Raw genomic sequence first — 16,736 nt, 5'->3', positions numbered from 1 at the left:
CACACAGTTACTTTGGTGCTGTATGGTGGTTTTGTTTTGTTTGGAGATACAGACTTGTCATGTAGTTCAGGCTGACTTTGAACTTACTGTAGAGCAAAGGTTGGCCTCGAATTTATGGTGATTCTCATGCCTCAACCTCCTGAGTGCTGGGATTATAGGAGTGCACCACCCTCCCAGTTTAAATTTATGTGTAATACATCTGTTTCTCATATATAGAAAGAAAACAATTTGGGGAGAGAGTTGTTTCAAATACTATTGTGTAGTTAATTTTATTAAATGGCCATATTGTAAATTACCGTAGATCTAATACTTGTGTATTTGGATGGCATAGTTGTAGAGGCTTTATTATATCAACATTTCTTTTCAATAGACCAAAACGGACAAAAGCAAGCATGTCTGAATTTCTTGAATCTGAAGATGGAGAAGTGGAACAGCAGCGAACATATAGTAGTGGCCACAATCGTCTATATTTCCACAGTGACACCTGCTTACCTCTCCGTCCACAAGAAATGGAAGTAGACAGTGAAGATGAAAAAGATCCCGAATGGCTAAGAGAAAAAACAATTACTGTAATTAAATTATCTTCTTCATTACCATTATTCGCAGTGATCTTAGGATTTTATGATTAAATGAATTTTGTTTGAAAACATTTAACATGAACTAGACTTTACTAGAGTAAAAGAGCTCTTTTTCTAAATTACTGAATGCAGGGCCAGGGATTTAGCTCAGTGGCACCGCACCTGTCTGGCAAGCATAAGGCCCTGAGTTCGATCCCTGGTACCCCCCCATACCCCCTTAAAAAAAAGAGAATGCCTGCTTTGCTGGGCATGATGGCGCACGCCTGTATTCCCAGCACCAAGGCTTGGCAGGAGGATTGCCGAGAGTTCGAGGCCAGCCTGAGCTACAAAGGGAGACTCTGCCTCAAAAAACCAAAAATAAAAAAAATTTACTGAATCCAGGAATGCACAATTTTAATGATTGTGTCATTTGAAAAATTACAAAGTAAAGAAAAAATCAGATTATCTTAATATGAATTTGTATTGGGTATTTTCATTTTAGTATTTTACAGGTAATTTTCATAACTTAGGATTTCCTTTTTAAAATTGTTAAATATATTTGAGTTGATTTTAAGAAGTGTTGCCACTTCACTATTTTGAGTTGTTAAACATTCTATTTTTGATATTCTTAGTTTTCTTATAGAAATGCCTGTTATATTCTGTACTTAATAAGTTTCTTTTTGTTGGGTGTTTTGTTTTTAGCAAATTGAAGAATTTTCTGATGTTAATGAAGGGGAGAAAGAAGTGATGAAACTATGGAATCTCCATGTCATGAAGCATGGGTAGGGTGTTTCTAAATTAGTTTAAATTTTCATTATTATTTATGCTCATTTTGCTGTTTCACAATCTATAAATCTGCCTGTTAGAAGAATCTTATTTTAAATTCCATTAATGTAGATAGGTGTTCCAGATCTAACGCTAGACCAAACATACTTCAACTGCATAAAGAAAAACAGTGATGTTCAGAGAATGTAGAGAGAAAATGTTGGCTCCTATCTAACTGCAGGTTTTTAAACAGATTTTTTAAAGGTCTTGGGTTTCTTTCAGCACTTACATTAAACAAAAAAATGTACAGACAATAATTTCTAAATGCTTATTAGATTAATATATATCCTACCCCACCACCAGCCCCCTTTGAAAAAAGTTCTTACTGTGCTTGCTCAGGTTGGTTTTGAACTCTGGATCACAAGTTCCTCTTATTTTTTCTCTTTGTCAGGCAATGCAACATAATACCCCATTTGTTCCACACCTGGAACCTTTACCATAGCTTTTTTATTCTTTTTTTTTTTTTTTTTTTTTTTGGTACCAGGGATCAAACTTGAAACCCTGCACTTGCAAGGCAGGTGCTGGAACTACTGAGCTAAATTCCCAGCCCAAAGCTTTTTAAAAATATGCTTAGTTATTCAGAATAAAATATGTAGTTTTTCTGGTGGTACATTTGTTAAAATTTCATAGAGGTCAAGGTAGAACATTTCTTCTCTTGCCTTTCTAATAAAAAGTATGTTTTTTGTTTTGGGGGTTTTTTTTTTTTGTGGTACTCGGGATCGAACTCGGGACCTGGGACCTTATGCTTGCAAGGAAAAGTATATTCTTAACCATTGTTTTTCTTTTTTTTTGGTACTGGGGATCGAACTTGGGACCTTCTGTTTGCGAGGCAGGCGGTGGAACCACTGAGCTAAATCCCTGGCCCACCATTGTTTTTCTTGTATATCTTATTCCTTCTGCTATGTGACTATTTATCCGTCATTACTCATATTTTTATTTTCTGCTTCCTTTATTTTTTTTATTTTTTGGTACTGGGGATCGAACTTGGGACCTTCTGTTTGCGAGGCAGGCAGCGAAACCACGAAGCTAAATCCCCGGCCCCTTCTGCTTCCTTTATTATTAGATCCTCATTTATGACTTCTATAACATCCAAGGTTTTTCATTTATTTTAAGCTAATGTGTGTGCCTCTTTACTTTTTTTCTTCTTTTTCAGTTCTGAGGAATGAACCCAGTGCCTTCACACTGAACTATTTCTCTAGCCCTCTTTTATTTTGAGACAGGTTCAGTTGCCCAGGCTGGGTTCCAACATAGGATCCTTTTCCCCAGCTTCCCAGTCTTCTGGGTTTGTAGGGATGGGCTGCCATGTCCTGCTTAATCTGATTTTAAATTTCTAAAATGGTTTGCCTTTTCAGGCTATTGAATCTCTTTGAATGTAGTCATACTTACTACTTATTAAATGTATCATTTACTGGGTTTGGATATATAGTCTTTATTTACTGTTTTATAATGGTTACTACTACTGCATTTGGCAAATATGTTTTGTATCAGTATTAATGTTTTTTTTTTTAAATAGGTTTATTGCTGACAATCAAATGAATCATGCCTGTATGCTGTTTGTAGAAAATTATGGACAGAAAATAATTAAGAAGAATTTATGTCGAAATTTCATGCTTCATCTAGTCAGCATGCATGACTTTAATCTTATTAGCATAATGTCAATAGATAAAGCTGTTACCAAGCTCCGTGAAATGCAGCAAAAATTAGAAAAAGGAGAATCTGCTTCCCCTGCAAATGAAGAAATAACTGAGGAACAAAATGGGACAGCAAATGGATTTAGTGAAATTAACTCAAAAGAAAAAGCTTTGGAAACAGATGGTGTCTCAGGGGTTTCAAAACAGAGCAAAAAACAAAAACTCTGAAAAGCTCTAACCCCATATTATGGACAAACACTGAAATTGCATTCTAGGGAATTCGGCCTCTAAGAAGAGTTGTGCTTTTGTTTTTTCTTTTTAAATCATAGGTTCCAAACAGGCAATGTTAGATGAAGTAAATGATTTCAACAAGGATGTTTGAATCAGGCTTCTACTTCACTTCCTTATGCAGCATTACATGTGTATCAGTTTTATTGATGTTATTAAAACATTTTCTAGTTTGAGCATGAAAAGCAATATTTCAAAGAAAATACCTTTAACTGCAACAGTTGTCTTACAAATATATTAAATCTAGAAATTATTTCATAAATTGTAATGCTTTTTGCATTTATGATGGGCAGTTTTTCTATTTTGTAATTGTGAGACATTTTCTTGGGGAGGGAAAATTGGAATGTTATTTTTTTTTTAGAAATTGAAGATTTTGTCAAATTGTTGCATTACTACTTGCAATCAAACCTTGATCCTTGGTTTTTGAAATCATTTATCAATTTGGAATGAAAATTGCAATGTAAGATATACATTATATAAGTTAATTTTACAGTTTTAAAGTAGCACTTCTTCATCTTATGCCTGTTTGAGAAGATGTTCATCTTTTACATTGTTGTCAGTGAAGTGTCATGTTGGTTTATAGGGGTTAATGACCATTTGTTTTCATGTGGATTTTAGTGCATTGCTCATCCAGTGTTTTTTTTAAACTTGAACATTTTCTCATTTTGGGTTTTTTTTTTTTTCACTTAGGTAGTAACATGAAAAATTCAGCTGTACACATTTTTTCATTAGGATTCTAAATGAAAGAAAGAACAAGTTTGAGATTTTTAAGATGCCACTTTGAAAAGGGAGAGGGAGTGTTCTAAAAAATCAAACCAGAAAATGTTATACCTTTTTTTTTTTCGTTCCAAGGATGTTTTTGTAATGTATTACATGATTAGAATATCCAATACAGGTGAGCTGACTTGAATTATTTTGAGCAATTTTTCCCTGTGTTATGTGTTTTGCGCACATATTTGCGGTTGGATTTTCTCCAACAGAAAGCGGTTTCACTACTGGCACATTAATAAGCACCAATAAGTTTATTCCAACTCCAAGCACTGTGGTTGAGTAACATCACCTCAATTTTTTATTAGCCTTTAGAGATATTGCATTTTCATATTCTTTATTTATAAAGGATCAATGCTGCTGTAAATACAGGTATTTTTAATCTTTAAATTTCATTCCACCACCATGAGATGCAGTTCCCTATTTTGTTTAGTGAAGGGATATATGAGCTTTCTAATGGTGTTTTCAGAAATTTATAAGTGTAAATACTGATTTGATTGGTCTTTAAGATGTGTTTAACTGTGAGGCTATTTAACTAATAGTGTGGATGTGATTTGTCATCCAGTATTAAGTTCTTCGTCATTGATTTTGTGTTAAAAAAAAATAGGAAAGAGGGAAACTGCAGCTTTCATTACAGACTTCTTGATTGGTAAGCTCTACAAATGACAAGTTCCACTAAACTCTCATTTTGCCTCTGAGTAGTGGATTTTGAGCATTTCTCTTGGGCTTTAATTTGCTAAAGCTGTGCACATATGTAAAAAAAAATAGATTATTTTAGGGGAGATGTAGGTGTAGGATTATTGCTTATGTCATTTCTTAAGCAGTTATGCTCTTAATGCTTAAAAGAAGGCTAGCATTGTTTGCACAAAAGTTGGTGATTCCCTCCCCCAAATAGTAATGAAATTACTTCTGTTGAGTAAACTTTTTATGTCATCTTATAATAAAAGCTGAAAAAAATCCCTTTGTTTCTATTTATAAAAAAAATGCTTTTCTATATGTACCCTTAATAACAGATTTTGAAGAAATCATGTAAGATGGTAAAGCATTTGAATGGTACAGTAGATGTAAAAAAAAATTCAGTTTAAAAGAACGTTTGTTTTTACATTAAATGTTTATTTGAAATCAAATGATTTTGTACATAAAGTTCAATAATATAAAAAGCTGCATCCTGTTTTGTTTTTGGTCGTTGCTGTTATTGTTCATGAATGCCTGTACCAAAATTCTGTTTTAGCATAGTGAGAGTCCAGGAAAAGTACACTAACTTCAAATGATGAGTCAGAACTAATAAGTTTAAAAATTGCTGAAGTCCTGCTTTCATTGATTATAACTAGTATGTTACTTATGGTAATAAACAGTTTTAAATTTATAGTTCAGAATAGTATCAATAGAATATTAGTCAACCAAACAGCTATCCATCTTTGGTTGTGGATTTTCTTTCCCCTAGTACTAGGGATTAAACTCAGGGCCTTCACACTGAGTTATATCTTCAGCCCTTGAATTTTTTCATTTTAAAATTCTGAGACATTTTTGCCTAAGTTTCCCAGATAGGCATGCACCACCACATTCAGCTTCCATTTTCCTTTTAGTCCACTAGAAAATTAGAAATACAAATAAACCACTGCAGTAAAATGTCACATTTGTAATAAAATTGATGGTTCATCTTGATAAGCATTTTAGTAGAAACTGTTCTTTGATGATGTAATCTGATTTTTCTCCAGACTACCAATAGGCAGTAGGATATTTGGCAGTGCTGGCAGCCTTCTCTAGTCCAGCTGTGTGACCACAAAGGCTACTATGCAGTTTACTGTACTGCTCAACTGTCTGGTAGGTGAAGTAAATGATTTATTGGGACATAACCACATTGTAAGTGAAGAATCATTACACTACCTTCTGTAAGAGGTCAGTAGTTGTTGAGGCTAACTTCAGCAGTTGGAGGAAATGACAGAAGAGGGGACAATTCAGTCATTCTAGCTTTTATATTCCAGCAAAAGCACGTTGCTGTGTATTGGGAGCTGAATGTGGCTATGTGCTCCCCAAACTCGTATGTACATTTGTTGTATGCAATTTGCTCCATTTCATGAGACTCATTGACCGTACTATGGCTTTGGACTTAGGTATCTGTCGAGATATTGAGGGTTTTACGTGGTATCCTGAGGATCTGCATCTTTGAACAATAGGAAGTATGTAGTTTACTGAAAGATGTGGACAGTCCACTTTGTTTTAGGCCCATGTCTATAAGGAAAGTTTGAAAGGGAGAAGGTCCCTATAGGGAGCATTACTAGGATGCTACTAGAGTAATCCAGGTGAATTATCCCAACAATCAGAAGAGTGTCATGAAGTAATTGTTAACTGATGTTGCACTATGGGAGAATGAAGATGAATTCAAACATCAACTAAGCTCAGTTTGAAAAAGCAAGTGGTTATATCTTGTAGAATGGTGGCAATTTTAGAGTCAGATGATACAAAACAAGCTTAGTAACAGACTCCATCCCAAATTTAAAAAGGGCTGAGACACAGTTCAAAAGCCGTAGGTTCAGTCCCCAATACCTGGTCAAGGGGGAAAGACTCTGATAGACTGAGAAAGGTGAAAGTTTGTGATAACACTCTTGGCAAGAAATGTGGAAAGAGGCACTTAACCTTTCTGGCAGGAAAATAAACCAGTACAACTTTGAAAGAAAGCAATCTGGTAACTTTACTAAAGCCATAATGCACCTACTCTGCCTTAAGTCCACTTTTACTCATCCTATTTGAAAACTGGAGCAAGTACAAAATGACATTGCCAGACATGGTGGTGCAACCCTATAATCAGCACTTGGAAGCAGAGGCAGAAGGATCACAAGTTTGAGTCCTGCCTTGGGGAATTTATCAAGATCAAAAGGTCTGGCTGGGCTTGTCATCAGCTCAGTGCAAAGGCCCTGGGTTCAATCCTTAGTACTACAAAAACTGCTTCCAGGGAAGACAGCTGGGGAAAAGGAGAAAGGCTGTCCATTGTGCCTTTGGTATTATTTTTTTAAATAGGGTAGGTTCAAGAAGAGGGATGCTTCCTCACACTGGGTAGAATGGCCAGATGTCTAGCATAAAGCTGGAACACAGGAATTTAGATGAATTAAGTGAAACAGGAAGTTCATTGTCAAAACTAGTTTTCAGAACATTGAGTTTATATTTTCTGTTTGCTAAAGTAATCTAATAGTGTACTGCTCCTAGGAAAACGGAAATAAATAACCTGAGGTTTTATTACAAATACATTTTTTTTTGGTACCGGGGATCAAACTCAGGTCCTTGTGCTTCAGCAGCAGGCGGCGAAAGCACTGAGCTAAATCCCCGGCCCCTACAGATACATATTAAAGCAGTCCTATTAATGGTTTTCCCTGTTGACAGTAAAAAAATACCATGATGCAATTTCATCCTTATCTTTCCAGTCTTACCTCATGTATGCAGTGTCTTCAACAAGTAGATTACCAGTGTACACAAAGAATTTAAGTATATACCATGTACTCTGTTACTACCTTACAATTCAATTTCTAGAACTTATTACATTCCTTTTCTCTTTTGGTACCAGGGATCAAACTCTAGTCCTTCCACTTGTGAGGCAGGCAGCGGAACCACTGAGCTAAATCCCCGGCCCAACATTCCTATGTATTACTTCCTACAAGTGTAAGGTTGACTTGTATACAAGGACAAAAATTTACTCGGTTCTTAGACAATGTAAAAATGTTTAAATGTCTAGTGGGATGAATCAGGAAGAACAGGGCTGAATCTCTTGAACTACATTTTATCAATGTTCCATTTCTAACTACCATCCTATCCACAGCAAAGCTACAGGGGCTGCCTGCAGATACACCAACTCCAATTATCATAATTTGTGTCCAAGCTACTACACCCTTTTTCATAACCCAAATAGCTCTTGCAGCATGTAGCTCAGGCTGGCCTTGAACTCGAAGTGATTTCCTGGCTCAGCCTCCTGAGTGCTGGGATTGATTACAGGCCTGCACCACCACGCCTCACTATTTATTTATTTATTTTTTTTGGTACCAGTGATCTAACTCAGGAACTTGCGCTTATAAGGTAGGCACCAGAACCACTGAGCTAAATCCCCAGCCCTGCCTCACTATTTATTATCTGTGCATTGACCTTGTCCAAGTACAGGGAATAGGAAGTTGAGTAAGACCCAGATCCTGCTTCTAAGGTTCCCCAAGGGCTTACAGGTAAAAATTGCTGGGGCCAGGAATTTGGCTCTTGCAGGCCCAAGGTCCCGAGTTCAGTCCCCAGTACCAAAAAAAAAAAATTGCTGTAAGTTACTTCTTCCTTTTTCTGGCCCTAAATCAGGAAAGGTAGGATTCAAGGTATTTTGTCTTATAAAATGTATAAACAGCCGAGGATTTAGCTCAGTGGTTTCTCTGCCTACCGCGCAAGTGCAAGGACCCAAGTTCTATCCCCAGTACCAAAATATAAATAAACAAAAGAACATTTATAAACAAACCTGCCATCTACTGTCAGTTATTTTTTTTTAATGGTATGAGGATTGAACCTAGGGCCTCAAATATGCTATGGAAATGCTATAGCACTGATCTACATCTCTACCCCTTGTAAGCTTTACTTTATAGAAAGACAGTAGCAAAAAAAAAAAAAGGATAATTTCAGAATAAAGCACAGTCATTTAAGTAGAATAAATTTAGACTGCCAAAATATCACTATGGAAACTGTTACTTGCTTTGGAACAAGTTACTCCTAAATTGGCCTTCACAATAGAATCATCTAGTTTCTTCTTGTTTTTGATACTGGGGATCGAACCCGGGTCCTTGAGCTTTCAAGGCAGGAGGTGGAACCAATGAGCTAAATCCCCGATCCTCTGCTATTTTTTTTAAAGCTCTCAGGTGATTCTAATGTTTAGCCACCAGGGTGGGCAACAGCTGCTCTAGAAGATAGAAAACCTCTAGGAGGGCCGGGATTTAGCTCAGTGGTTCCGACGCCTGCCTCGCAAGCTCAAGGACCGGAGTTCAATCCCCAGTACCAAAAAAAAAAAAAAAGAAAAACCTCTAGGAATTCATCATCTAGTGGGGTTCAGAGCAGGTATCCCAAACTTGAGGGGTCAACAGTTAAATGAGTCACATAGCTGGTGTAAAACCAGCTTAAGACTAGGAACAGAGACTATGATCCCTGGCCCCAACCTAGAATTCTTAACCAGCTACTATCAAAGAAGTGTAGGACAGAATAAAGAAACTTTCAGAGCTCTCAAGAACTCTACCTCTGGGGCAGGCATTTAGCTCAGTGGTTTCATCGCCTGCTGCGCAAGCGCTAGGACCTGAGTTCGATCCCTGGTACCAAAAAAAAAACACAAAAAAAGAACTCTACCTCTGGGGTACCCTTTCCCAGAAAGGGCAGGAAGTGCTCCACTAAAACAAGGGAACAGGGATGCAGGTGTAGCTCAGTGGTAGAGTGCTTGCCTAACCTGTACAAGGCCCTAGGTTTTATCACCAGCATCCCCATAAATAAATAAAAGAGGAAGACAGAATGTTGGAAACATGCCAGGTGCAGTGGCACATGTCAAATCCTAGCTACTCTGGAGGCTAAAGCAGAAGGATCTCAAATTCAAAGTTAGTCTGGCCGGGGATTTAGCTCAGTGGTTCCACTGCCTGTCCTGCAAGCACAAGGACCGGAGTTCGATCCCCAGTACAAAACAAAAAAACAAAAGCAAAGTCAGTCTGGCCAGCTTTAGTGAGACCCTGTCTAAAGATAAAAAATTAAAAAGGGATAGGGGGTGTAGCTTGGTAAAGTGCCCCTAGGTTCAATCCCTAGCACTCAAAAAAAAAAGAAAAAAAAGATATGTAGGTATGTCCATGTCCCAAAATCTGATAGTAAATTTATTTGGGGAAAGAGTCTTTGATACATAAATGATTTAAGAATCTTGCAATGAGATCATCCCAGATTATCTGGGTAGCTCCAAAATCGAAGACAACTGTCACTCCTTGTAAGAGAGAGGAGAAGGCTATGTGAAGACAGATACAGAGACTGGAATTATGAGCCCAAAGTCAAGGAAGGTCCGGAGCCACCAGAAGCAGGCAAGGCAACATCTTCCCCTGGAGCCTTTGGAGTGAGCACAGTCCTGCCAACATCTTGACTTCAGATATCTAACCTTCTCAACTGTAAGACAATGAATTTCTGCTGGTTTGTTTGGTTTTTTTTTTTGTACCAGGGATCGAACTCTGGTCTTTCTGCTTGTGAGGCAGGTGGGTGGCAGAACCACTGAGCTAAATCCCCAGCCCAATTTCTGCTGTTTTAAGGCACCAAGTTTGTAGTTATTTGCTGCAGAAGCCCTAGGAAATTAATACAGAAAAAAAAGCCCCCAAAACTGTCCTCATCCAAGGCCAAATGGAGGAGCCTAGAATTCCGTATTTGTGAAGCTACAATGAGGCTCCAAACACCTCTGACAGACAGGGCTAGAGAAGGCTGTCCACACAGGCAGCAAGGACAGTTTACCTGCCTGCTGCTAGGGATGGACCCAGGGCCCTGCATGTGCCTGGCAAGCGCTCTATCACTGAGCCCCAATCCTAGCCAGAGACGGGACTTCAGTCCACAGCCGGAGACAAGGCGCCTGGTCTCAGCGATGTCAATGAGGATTATGTAGTGACCCCAGATTTCTGTCCTCAACAACTAATAATAGGGCACCTCTTCTCTCCCCCTGGGGTGACTCAGAAGAAGCCTGGTTGGGAGCACAGACTTTCATGTTGTCTGGAAGCACTGAGACCACTCCTACTGCAGGGTCCAAGGCCTGAGCACCCACAGTGCCTGGCAGGGCCAGGCGTCACACTCAGCTGTCACCGGTGGCTGAGTGGGGAAGGTGCACACCGACTTCCACCTGGCAGCAACAAGGCAGTGCCAACCCCACCTCTCAACCTTCCCTGCTCAAGTGTCAGGAAGCCATCTGAAAAGAGGTGGTTTTCTATAAAATCTAGAGGCTTATACCATAACACAAAGCTGACCACATTTCTATGGAAAGTCACCTGTCATACCAGGAACCAGTACAATCTCAAACTGAATGAAAAAAGGCCACAGATACCAAAAGGGGAATGTGCCTGGTCTCCCCAGGCCGCTACCCTGTACCTTTCTCTATTGCTTATTTTAAACTGGATGCTTTTGCTGTAATAACTGGTAACCATGCGCATAAGAGCTTTGCTGAGCTCTGTCCTTCTGGAAAATTACTGACTCTCAGGGTGCTCTTTGAGGCACCGGAAAGGAAAATCCCTCGAGTATGGGCTCAGGAAGGGAAAATGAGATAGGATAGAAGAAATAAAACTAGGTAGGAGCCTGGGATGTAGCTCAGTGGCACCACGCCTGCCTGGCAAGCACAAGGTCCTGAGTTTGATCCCCAGTACTGAAAAAAAGAAAAAAAAACCTAAGCAGAAAGGTGACCAGAAAAATCAAAAATTTTAAATTATACTTTTTTGTTGTTGTTGTTACTGGGGTTATCAAACTCAGGACCTTGTGCTTGCCAGGCAGGCAGCAGAACCACTGGGCTAATCCCTGGCTTTAAATTGTACTTTAAGAAAAGCTTCAGTGGTTCTGGCATCTGCCTCGAAAGCGCAAGCTCACAAGTTCGATCCCCGGCACCAAAAAAAAAAAAAAAGAAAAGAAAAGAAAAAGAAAACAGGGCCTGGGATTTAGCTCAGTGGTTCCACCACCTGCCTCACAAGCGGAAGGAGCCAAGTTCGATCCCGATACAAAAAAAAAGATTAAGAAAAGCTGCAGGGCCGGGGGTTTAGCTCAGTGGTTTTCACCGCTTGCTGCGCAAGCCCAAGGACCCAAGTTCGATCCCTGGTACCAAAAAAACAAAAACAACAGAAAAGCTGCAGGTTCAAGACAAACTCTTCTCCTGCTTCTGAAGGCCACCCTAGTGTGTGACACCCCCCCCCCCATCCTTACAATAGCGTTAAATTCCTAAAGGCCTTTTCCAATAACCTGTAAGTTCCCAAGCACTGGACCCCTTTTGACCTACAAACTGCCTTTTCCTTTAGCCCAAAAAGCAGCTGCACTGGAGACAGCATGTCTTAAAATGTGTATCTCCACTTCAAATTTATATAGACGGGCTTGCACTGTAACCCGGCAGACAGTGACAGTGCACATCCGAGATCACTCACATTAAAATCAGACTTTAGGGGCTGGGGATTTAGCTCAGTGGTGCCGCTGCCTGCCTTGCAATCGCAAGGTCTTGAGTTTGATCCCAGGTACCAAATAAATAAACAAACAAACAGCCTTTAAGCCGGGGATATAGCTCAGTAGCGCTGCTTCTGCCTGGCAAGTGCAAGGTCCGGAGTTTGATTTCTGGTACTGAAAAACAAAACAAAAAAACAGCCTTTAAATATACCCTACCCTGGCTTTCTCTGAGCATTCACTCTCTGCTCTTGAGTGATCCTTTATCTACTTCTAAGAAATCCTTCTCATGCCTCTTTTACTAACATGTCCTAAAAATTCCTTTTTCCAGAACAAGAGTCTGTGAACCCACATACTTATGTTAAAGGGGTGGGTTAGGTTCTTTATTTCAACCTGGGGCACCCTCAGACCCAGCCCTTGACAGTGTGGGCCAGCATCCTGACAAGACTAGCTGAAGGCATCAGCTTAAATAAGTTAGTTCACATCTTGAGTCTAAGTTTTCTCATTGGTAAAGAATAAATAAACAATAGTAACACCAACATCATAAGTATAGCTTGGAGATTAGGTGAGATAATCAATGTTATTTTGAAAATTTGGTTTGCCTGGCACAAAGCAGGAGTTCAATAAACACCAATTCTTACTGACATAGCATCACCAAATCCTTTCTTTCTTCTCAGCACAGAGTTTTGGAATACCAGGTACCATTATCTATTTAAACAGAATGAGGGCTGGGGATTTAGCTCAGTGGTGCGGCCACCTGCCTTGCAAGCGCAAGGTCCCAAGTTCGATCCCTGGTACCAAAAAATAAAAAATAAACAGAATGAGTTAGCCTTTAACAAAATCTTGGCTATCCTGGTTTTCCTCAAGATAGCCTGGCCCGCTTTCTCCAGGGTGCTCTTTTATCTTGTTTTTACTGAGAATTGAACTCAGGACCTTGTGCTTGTGAGGCAAGTGTGGCTAAATCCACTGAGCTAAATGAGCTAAATCCCCCGCCCCTTCTCTCTTATGCTTCACTTTTACTTTCTCAAATAAACTTTGCCACTGCTTTTTTTTTCTTTCATTGGTACATTTTAGGTATACAATACGTTTACATTTGTCACTGGGTGCTTGTACCTGTACATTATGTATCTTGGTTATTTTTTCCCCTTTACCTGTGCACCCTTCACCCCCTCCACTCTTCCCTATTTACATAGTTTTCATTTCCATTTTTTTTCTTTTCTCATAATTTTTCCTTTCCATTCTTTCCTTTCCCTTTCCCCTCCCACCACCACTAAACCTTTGGACCTTTTCCTATTTCAAATTATCAGTTATTCATTTTAATCATTTTAATCCTTATTCACACTTTCAGTTTCTCACACTAGAGAAGCTATTCAGTATTTACACGTGTGTCCTATTTATTTCACTTAAGAGTATGGCCTCAATATGCATCCATTTAGCTATAAATGTCTCTAGTTTCTCGTTCTTTATGGCTGAGTAGTGCTCCATTTTATTAAAAAACCCCACATCTTCTTTATCCAGTTTCCAGCTGATGGGCACTTGGGCTGTTTCCAAGCTTTAGCTATTACAAACTGTGCCACTATAAACATGGGTGCACATATATCACTGTGGTATGATCCTTTTAATTCTTTTGGGAAGATACCCAGCAGGGGAATAGCGGGGTCAAATGGGACCTCTAGTCCTAGTTCTTTGAGGTATCTCCACACTGATTTCCACAGTGGTTGCACCAGTCTACACTCCCACCAACAATGGAGAAGGGTTCTTTTCTCCCCACACCCCCAGCAGCATTTGTTATTGGTTGATTTCTTGATAGTAGCCATTCTTTGTGGGGTGAGGTAGAATCTCAGTGTTGTTTTCATCTGCATCTCTTGAATGACCAGTGATGTTGAACATTTTTTCATATATTTATTTGCTGCTTTTACTTGTCTGAGAAATGTCTGTTGATTTCAGATGCCCATTTTTGAACTGGGTCTTTGAATTTGGTGGGTCTAATTTTTTTCAGTTCTTTATATATTTAGATAGTAGACCTTTGTCAGAGGTACAGCTGCTAAAATTTTTTCCCCACATTGTAGGTTCTCAGCTCTGTTCTTGCAGTGCAGAAGCTTTTTAATAATGACATCCCAGTTGTTGATTGTTTGTGCTAGTTCCCATACTACTGAGGTTTTGTTCATAAAGTCTTTTCTTATGCCAATGTCTTCAAGAATTCTACCTAACTAAAAAAAAAAAAAAAAAAAACAAAGAATTCTACCTAACTTATCTTCCATCAAGTTTAGTATTTCTGTCTTAATATTTAATCTTTAATCCACTTTGATCTTAGTTTAGTGCATGGTGATAGGTATGGGTCTAGTTTTAATCTTTGGCAGATTGAAATCCAGTTTTTCCAACAACACCATTTATTAAATAGGCTATCTTTCCTCCAATGAGGGTGGTTGGCTCCTTTGTCAAAGATGAGGTGGCTGAGTATGTCTGAAGTTGTTTCTGCATCTTCTAATCTATTCCACTGATGCTCAGGTCTGTTTCTTTGCCAGTACCATGCTGTTTTTATCACAGAACCTTTGTAGTATAATTTCAAGTTGAGGACTGTGATACCCCCAGCCATGTCTCTGTTGCCTAGAATTGCTTTTGTTATTCTAGGTCTCTTCTGGTTCCAAATGAATTTTTGGATTGTTTTCTCTAGTTCTGTGAAGTATATTGTTGGAATTTCAATTGGCATTGCATTAAATCTATAGAGTAGTTTTGGAAATATGGCCATTTTCACTATATTGGTTTTTCCTACCCAGGAGCAAGGGATGTCTTTCCATTTTCTTATATCCTCTTCGATCTCTTTTTTCAGAGTGCTGTAGTTTTCAGTGTAGAGGTCTTTTGCTTCCTTTGTTAGGTTGATTCTTAGATATTTCATTTTTTTGGATGCTATTGTAAAAGGAATTGTTTCCTGAATTTCTCTCAGTGAGTCTGCTATTTGTGTATAAGAAGGCTATTGTTTTTTGAGTGTTGACCTTATATCCAGCTATTCTACTGAATCTGTCAATTAGGTAGGTCTAGAAGTCTTTTGGCCAAGTTTTCTGGGTTTTCTATGTAAAGTATCATATCATCAGCAAATAATGACAGTTTAACTTCTTCCTTTCCTATCTTTATTCCTTTTCTTTCTCTTGTCTAACTGCTGTGGCTAATGTTGCCAGAACTATATTGAACAGGAGTGGTGATAGTGGGCATCCTTGTCTTCTTCCTGATTTTAGCATGAAAGTTTTCAGTTTTTGACCATTTAGTATGATGTTGGCTATTGGTTTCTCATAAATAGCCTTAATCAGGTTGAGATAAAGACCTTCTGTTCCAATTTTCTGTAGCGTTTTTTGAGACAGGCAGCATAACCACTGAGCTAAATCCCCAGCCCTTCTGTAGTGTTTTTATCATGAATGGGTGTTGGATTTTGTCAAATGCCTTTTCTGCATCTATTGAGATGATGATATGGTTTTTGTCCTTGACTCTGTTAATATAGTGTATTACATTTACTGATTTACAAATGTTGAACCATCCTCGCATCCCTGGGATAAATCAGACTTGCTCAGTGTGTATGATCTTCTTGATGACCCTTTGCATTCTGTTTGCCAGTATCTTGTTGAGGATTTTTGCATCTATGTTCATTAGAGAGATTGGTCTGTAGTTCTCTTTTTGGGGTGGGTCTTTCCCTGGTTTTGGAATCAAAGTGACACTTGCTTCCAGGAATGAATTTGGAAGCCTTGCTTCCCTTTCAATTTCCTTGATGAGTTTAAAGAGTAATGGCGATAGTACTTCTCTAAATCTCTTGTAGAATTCAGCAGTGAACCCATCAGGACCTGGGCTTTCCTTTGTTGGTAAATTTTTTATTACATTTTCAATTTCACTCATTGTAATTGGGGTGTTTAGAATTTCTTTATCTTCTTCATTTAACTTTGGCAATTCGTATGTATCTAGGAATCTGTCCATTTCTTCTGTGTTTTCCATTTTATTAGAGTACAGGTTCTCAAAGTGGGTACTGATGATCCTCTGGATTTCTGCTGGGTCTGTTGTGACTTCACCTTTTTCTTTCTTAATTGCATGGATTTGAGCCTTTTCTTTCCTTTTTTTTGATAAGGTTGGCTAAAGTTTTATTGATTTTATTTATTCTTTCGAAAAACCAACTCTTTGATTCATTAATTTTTTGTATCATTCTCTTAGTCTCCATTGCATTGATTTCTGCTCTGATCTTTATAATTTCTTTTCTTCTTTTTTTTTTTTTGGTACTGGGGATTGAACTCAGGTCCTTGTGCTTGCAAGGCAGGCAGTGGAACCACTGAGCTAAATCCTCAGCCTATAATTTCCTTTCTTGTACAAGCTTTGGGTTTGTTATGCCCTTCTTTTTCTAGGTGCTTGAGATTCTGCATTAGGTTATTTATCTGAGTTCTCTCTGTTTTGCTAATATGGGCATTTACTGGTATGAATTTACCGCATAGAACTGCTTTCATTGTGTCCTATACATTTCTGTATTTTGTACTGGCATTATCAT

General features: G+C 38.6%; 1 protein-coding gene across 4 annotated transcripts in view; it reads left to right on the top strand.

The window, feature by feature from the left end:
* Window positions 1-5,028, top strand: part of Suz12 (SUZ12 polycomb repressive complex 2 subunit) — a 51,669-nt gene extending 46,641 nt beyond the window's left edge. For all 4 annotated transcript variants that reach the window (XM_004870685.4, XM_004870684.4, XM_087191501.1 and 1 more), the window contains 3 exons: window positions 371-569; window positions 1,260-1,339; window positions 2,896-5,028. In XM_004870685.4, the coding sequence (XP_004870742.1) occupies window positions 371-569; window positions 1,260-1,339; window positions 2,896-3,241 (625 nt within the window). In that variant the 3' untranslated portion in view covers window positions 3,242-5,028. The remainder of the gene's footprint in view (window positions 1-370; window positions 570-1,259; window positions 1,340-2,895) is intronic.
* Window positions 5,029-16,736: the final 11,708 nt, after the last annotated feature.

The sequence above is a fragment of the Heterocephalus glaber genome, unplaced genomic scaffold (assembly GCF_053883595.1).
Source record: "Heterocephalus glaber isolate CG9 unplaced genomic scaffold, H.glaber_assembly_v1.0 deba00001564, whole genome shotgun sequence".
Lineage (NCBI taxonomy): Eukaryota > Metazoa > Chordata > Mammalia > Rodentia > Bathyergidae > Heterocephalus > Heterocephalus glaber.
The sequence above is the reverse complement of the archived record's forward strand: the minus strand, read 5'-3'. Positions and strand labels throughout refer to the sequence as shown.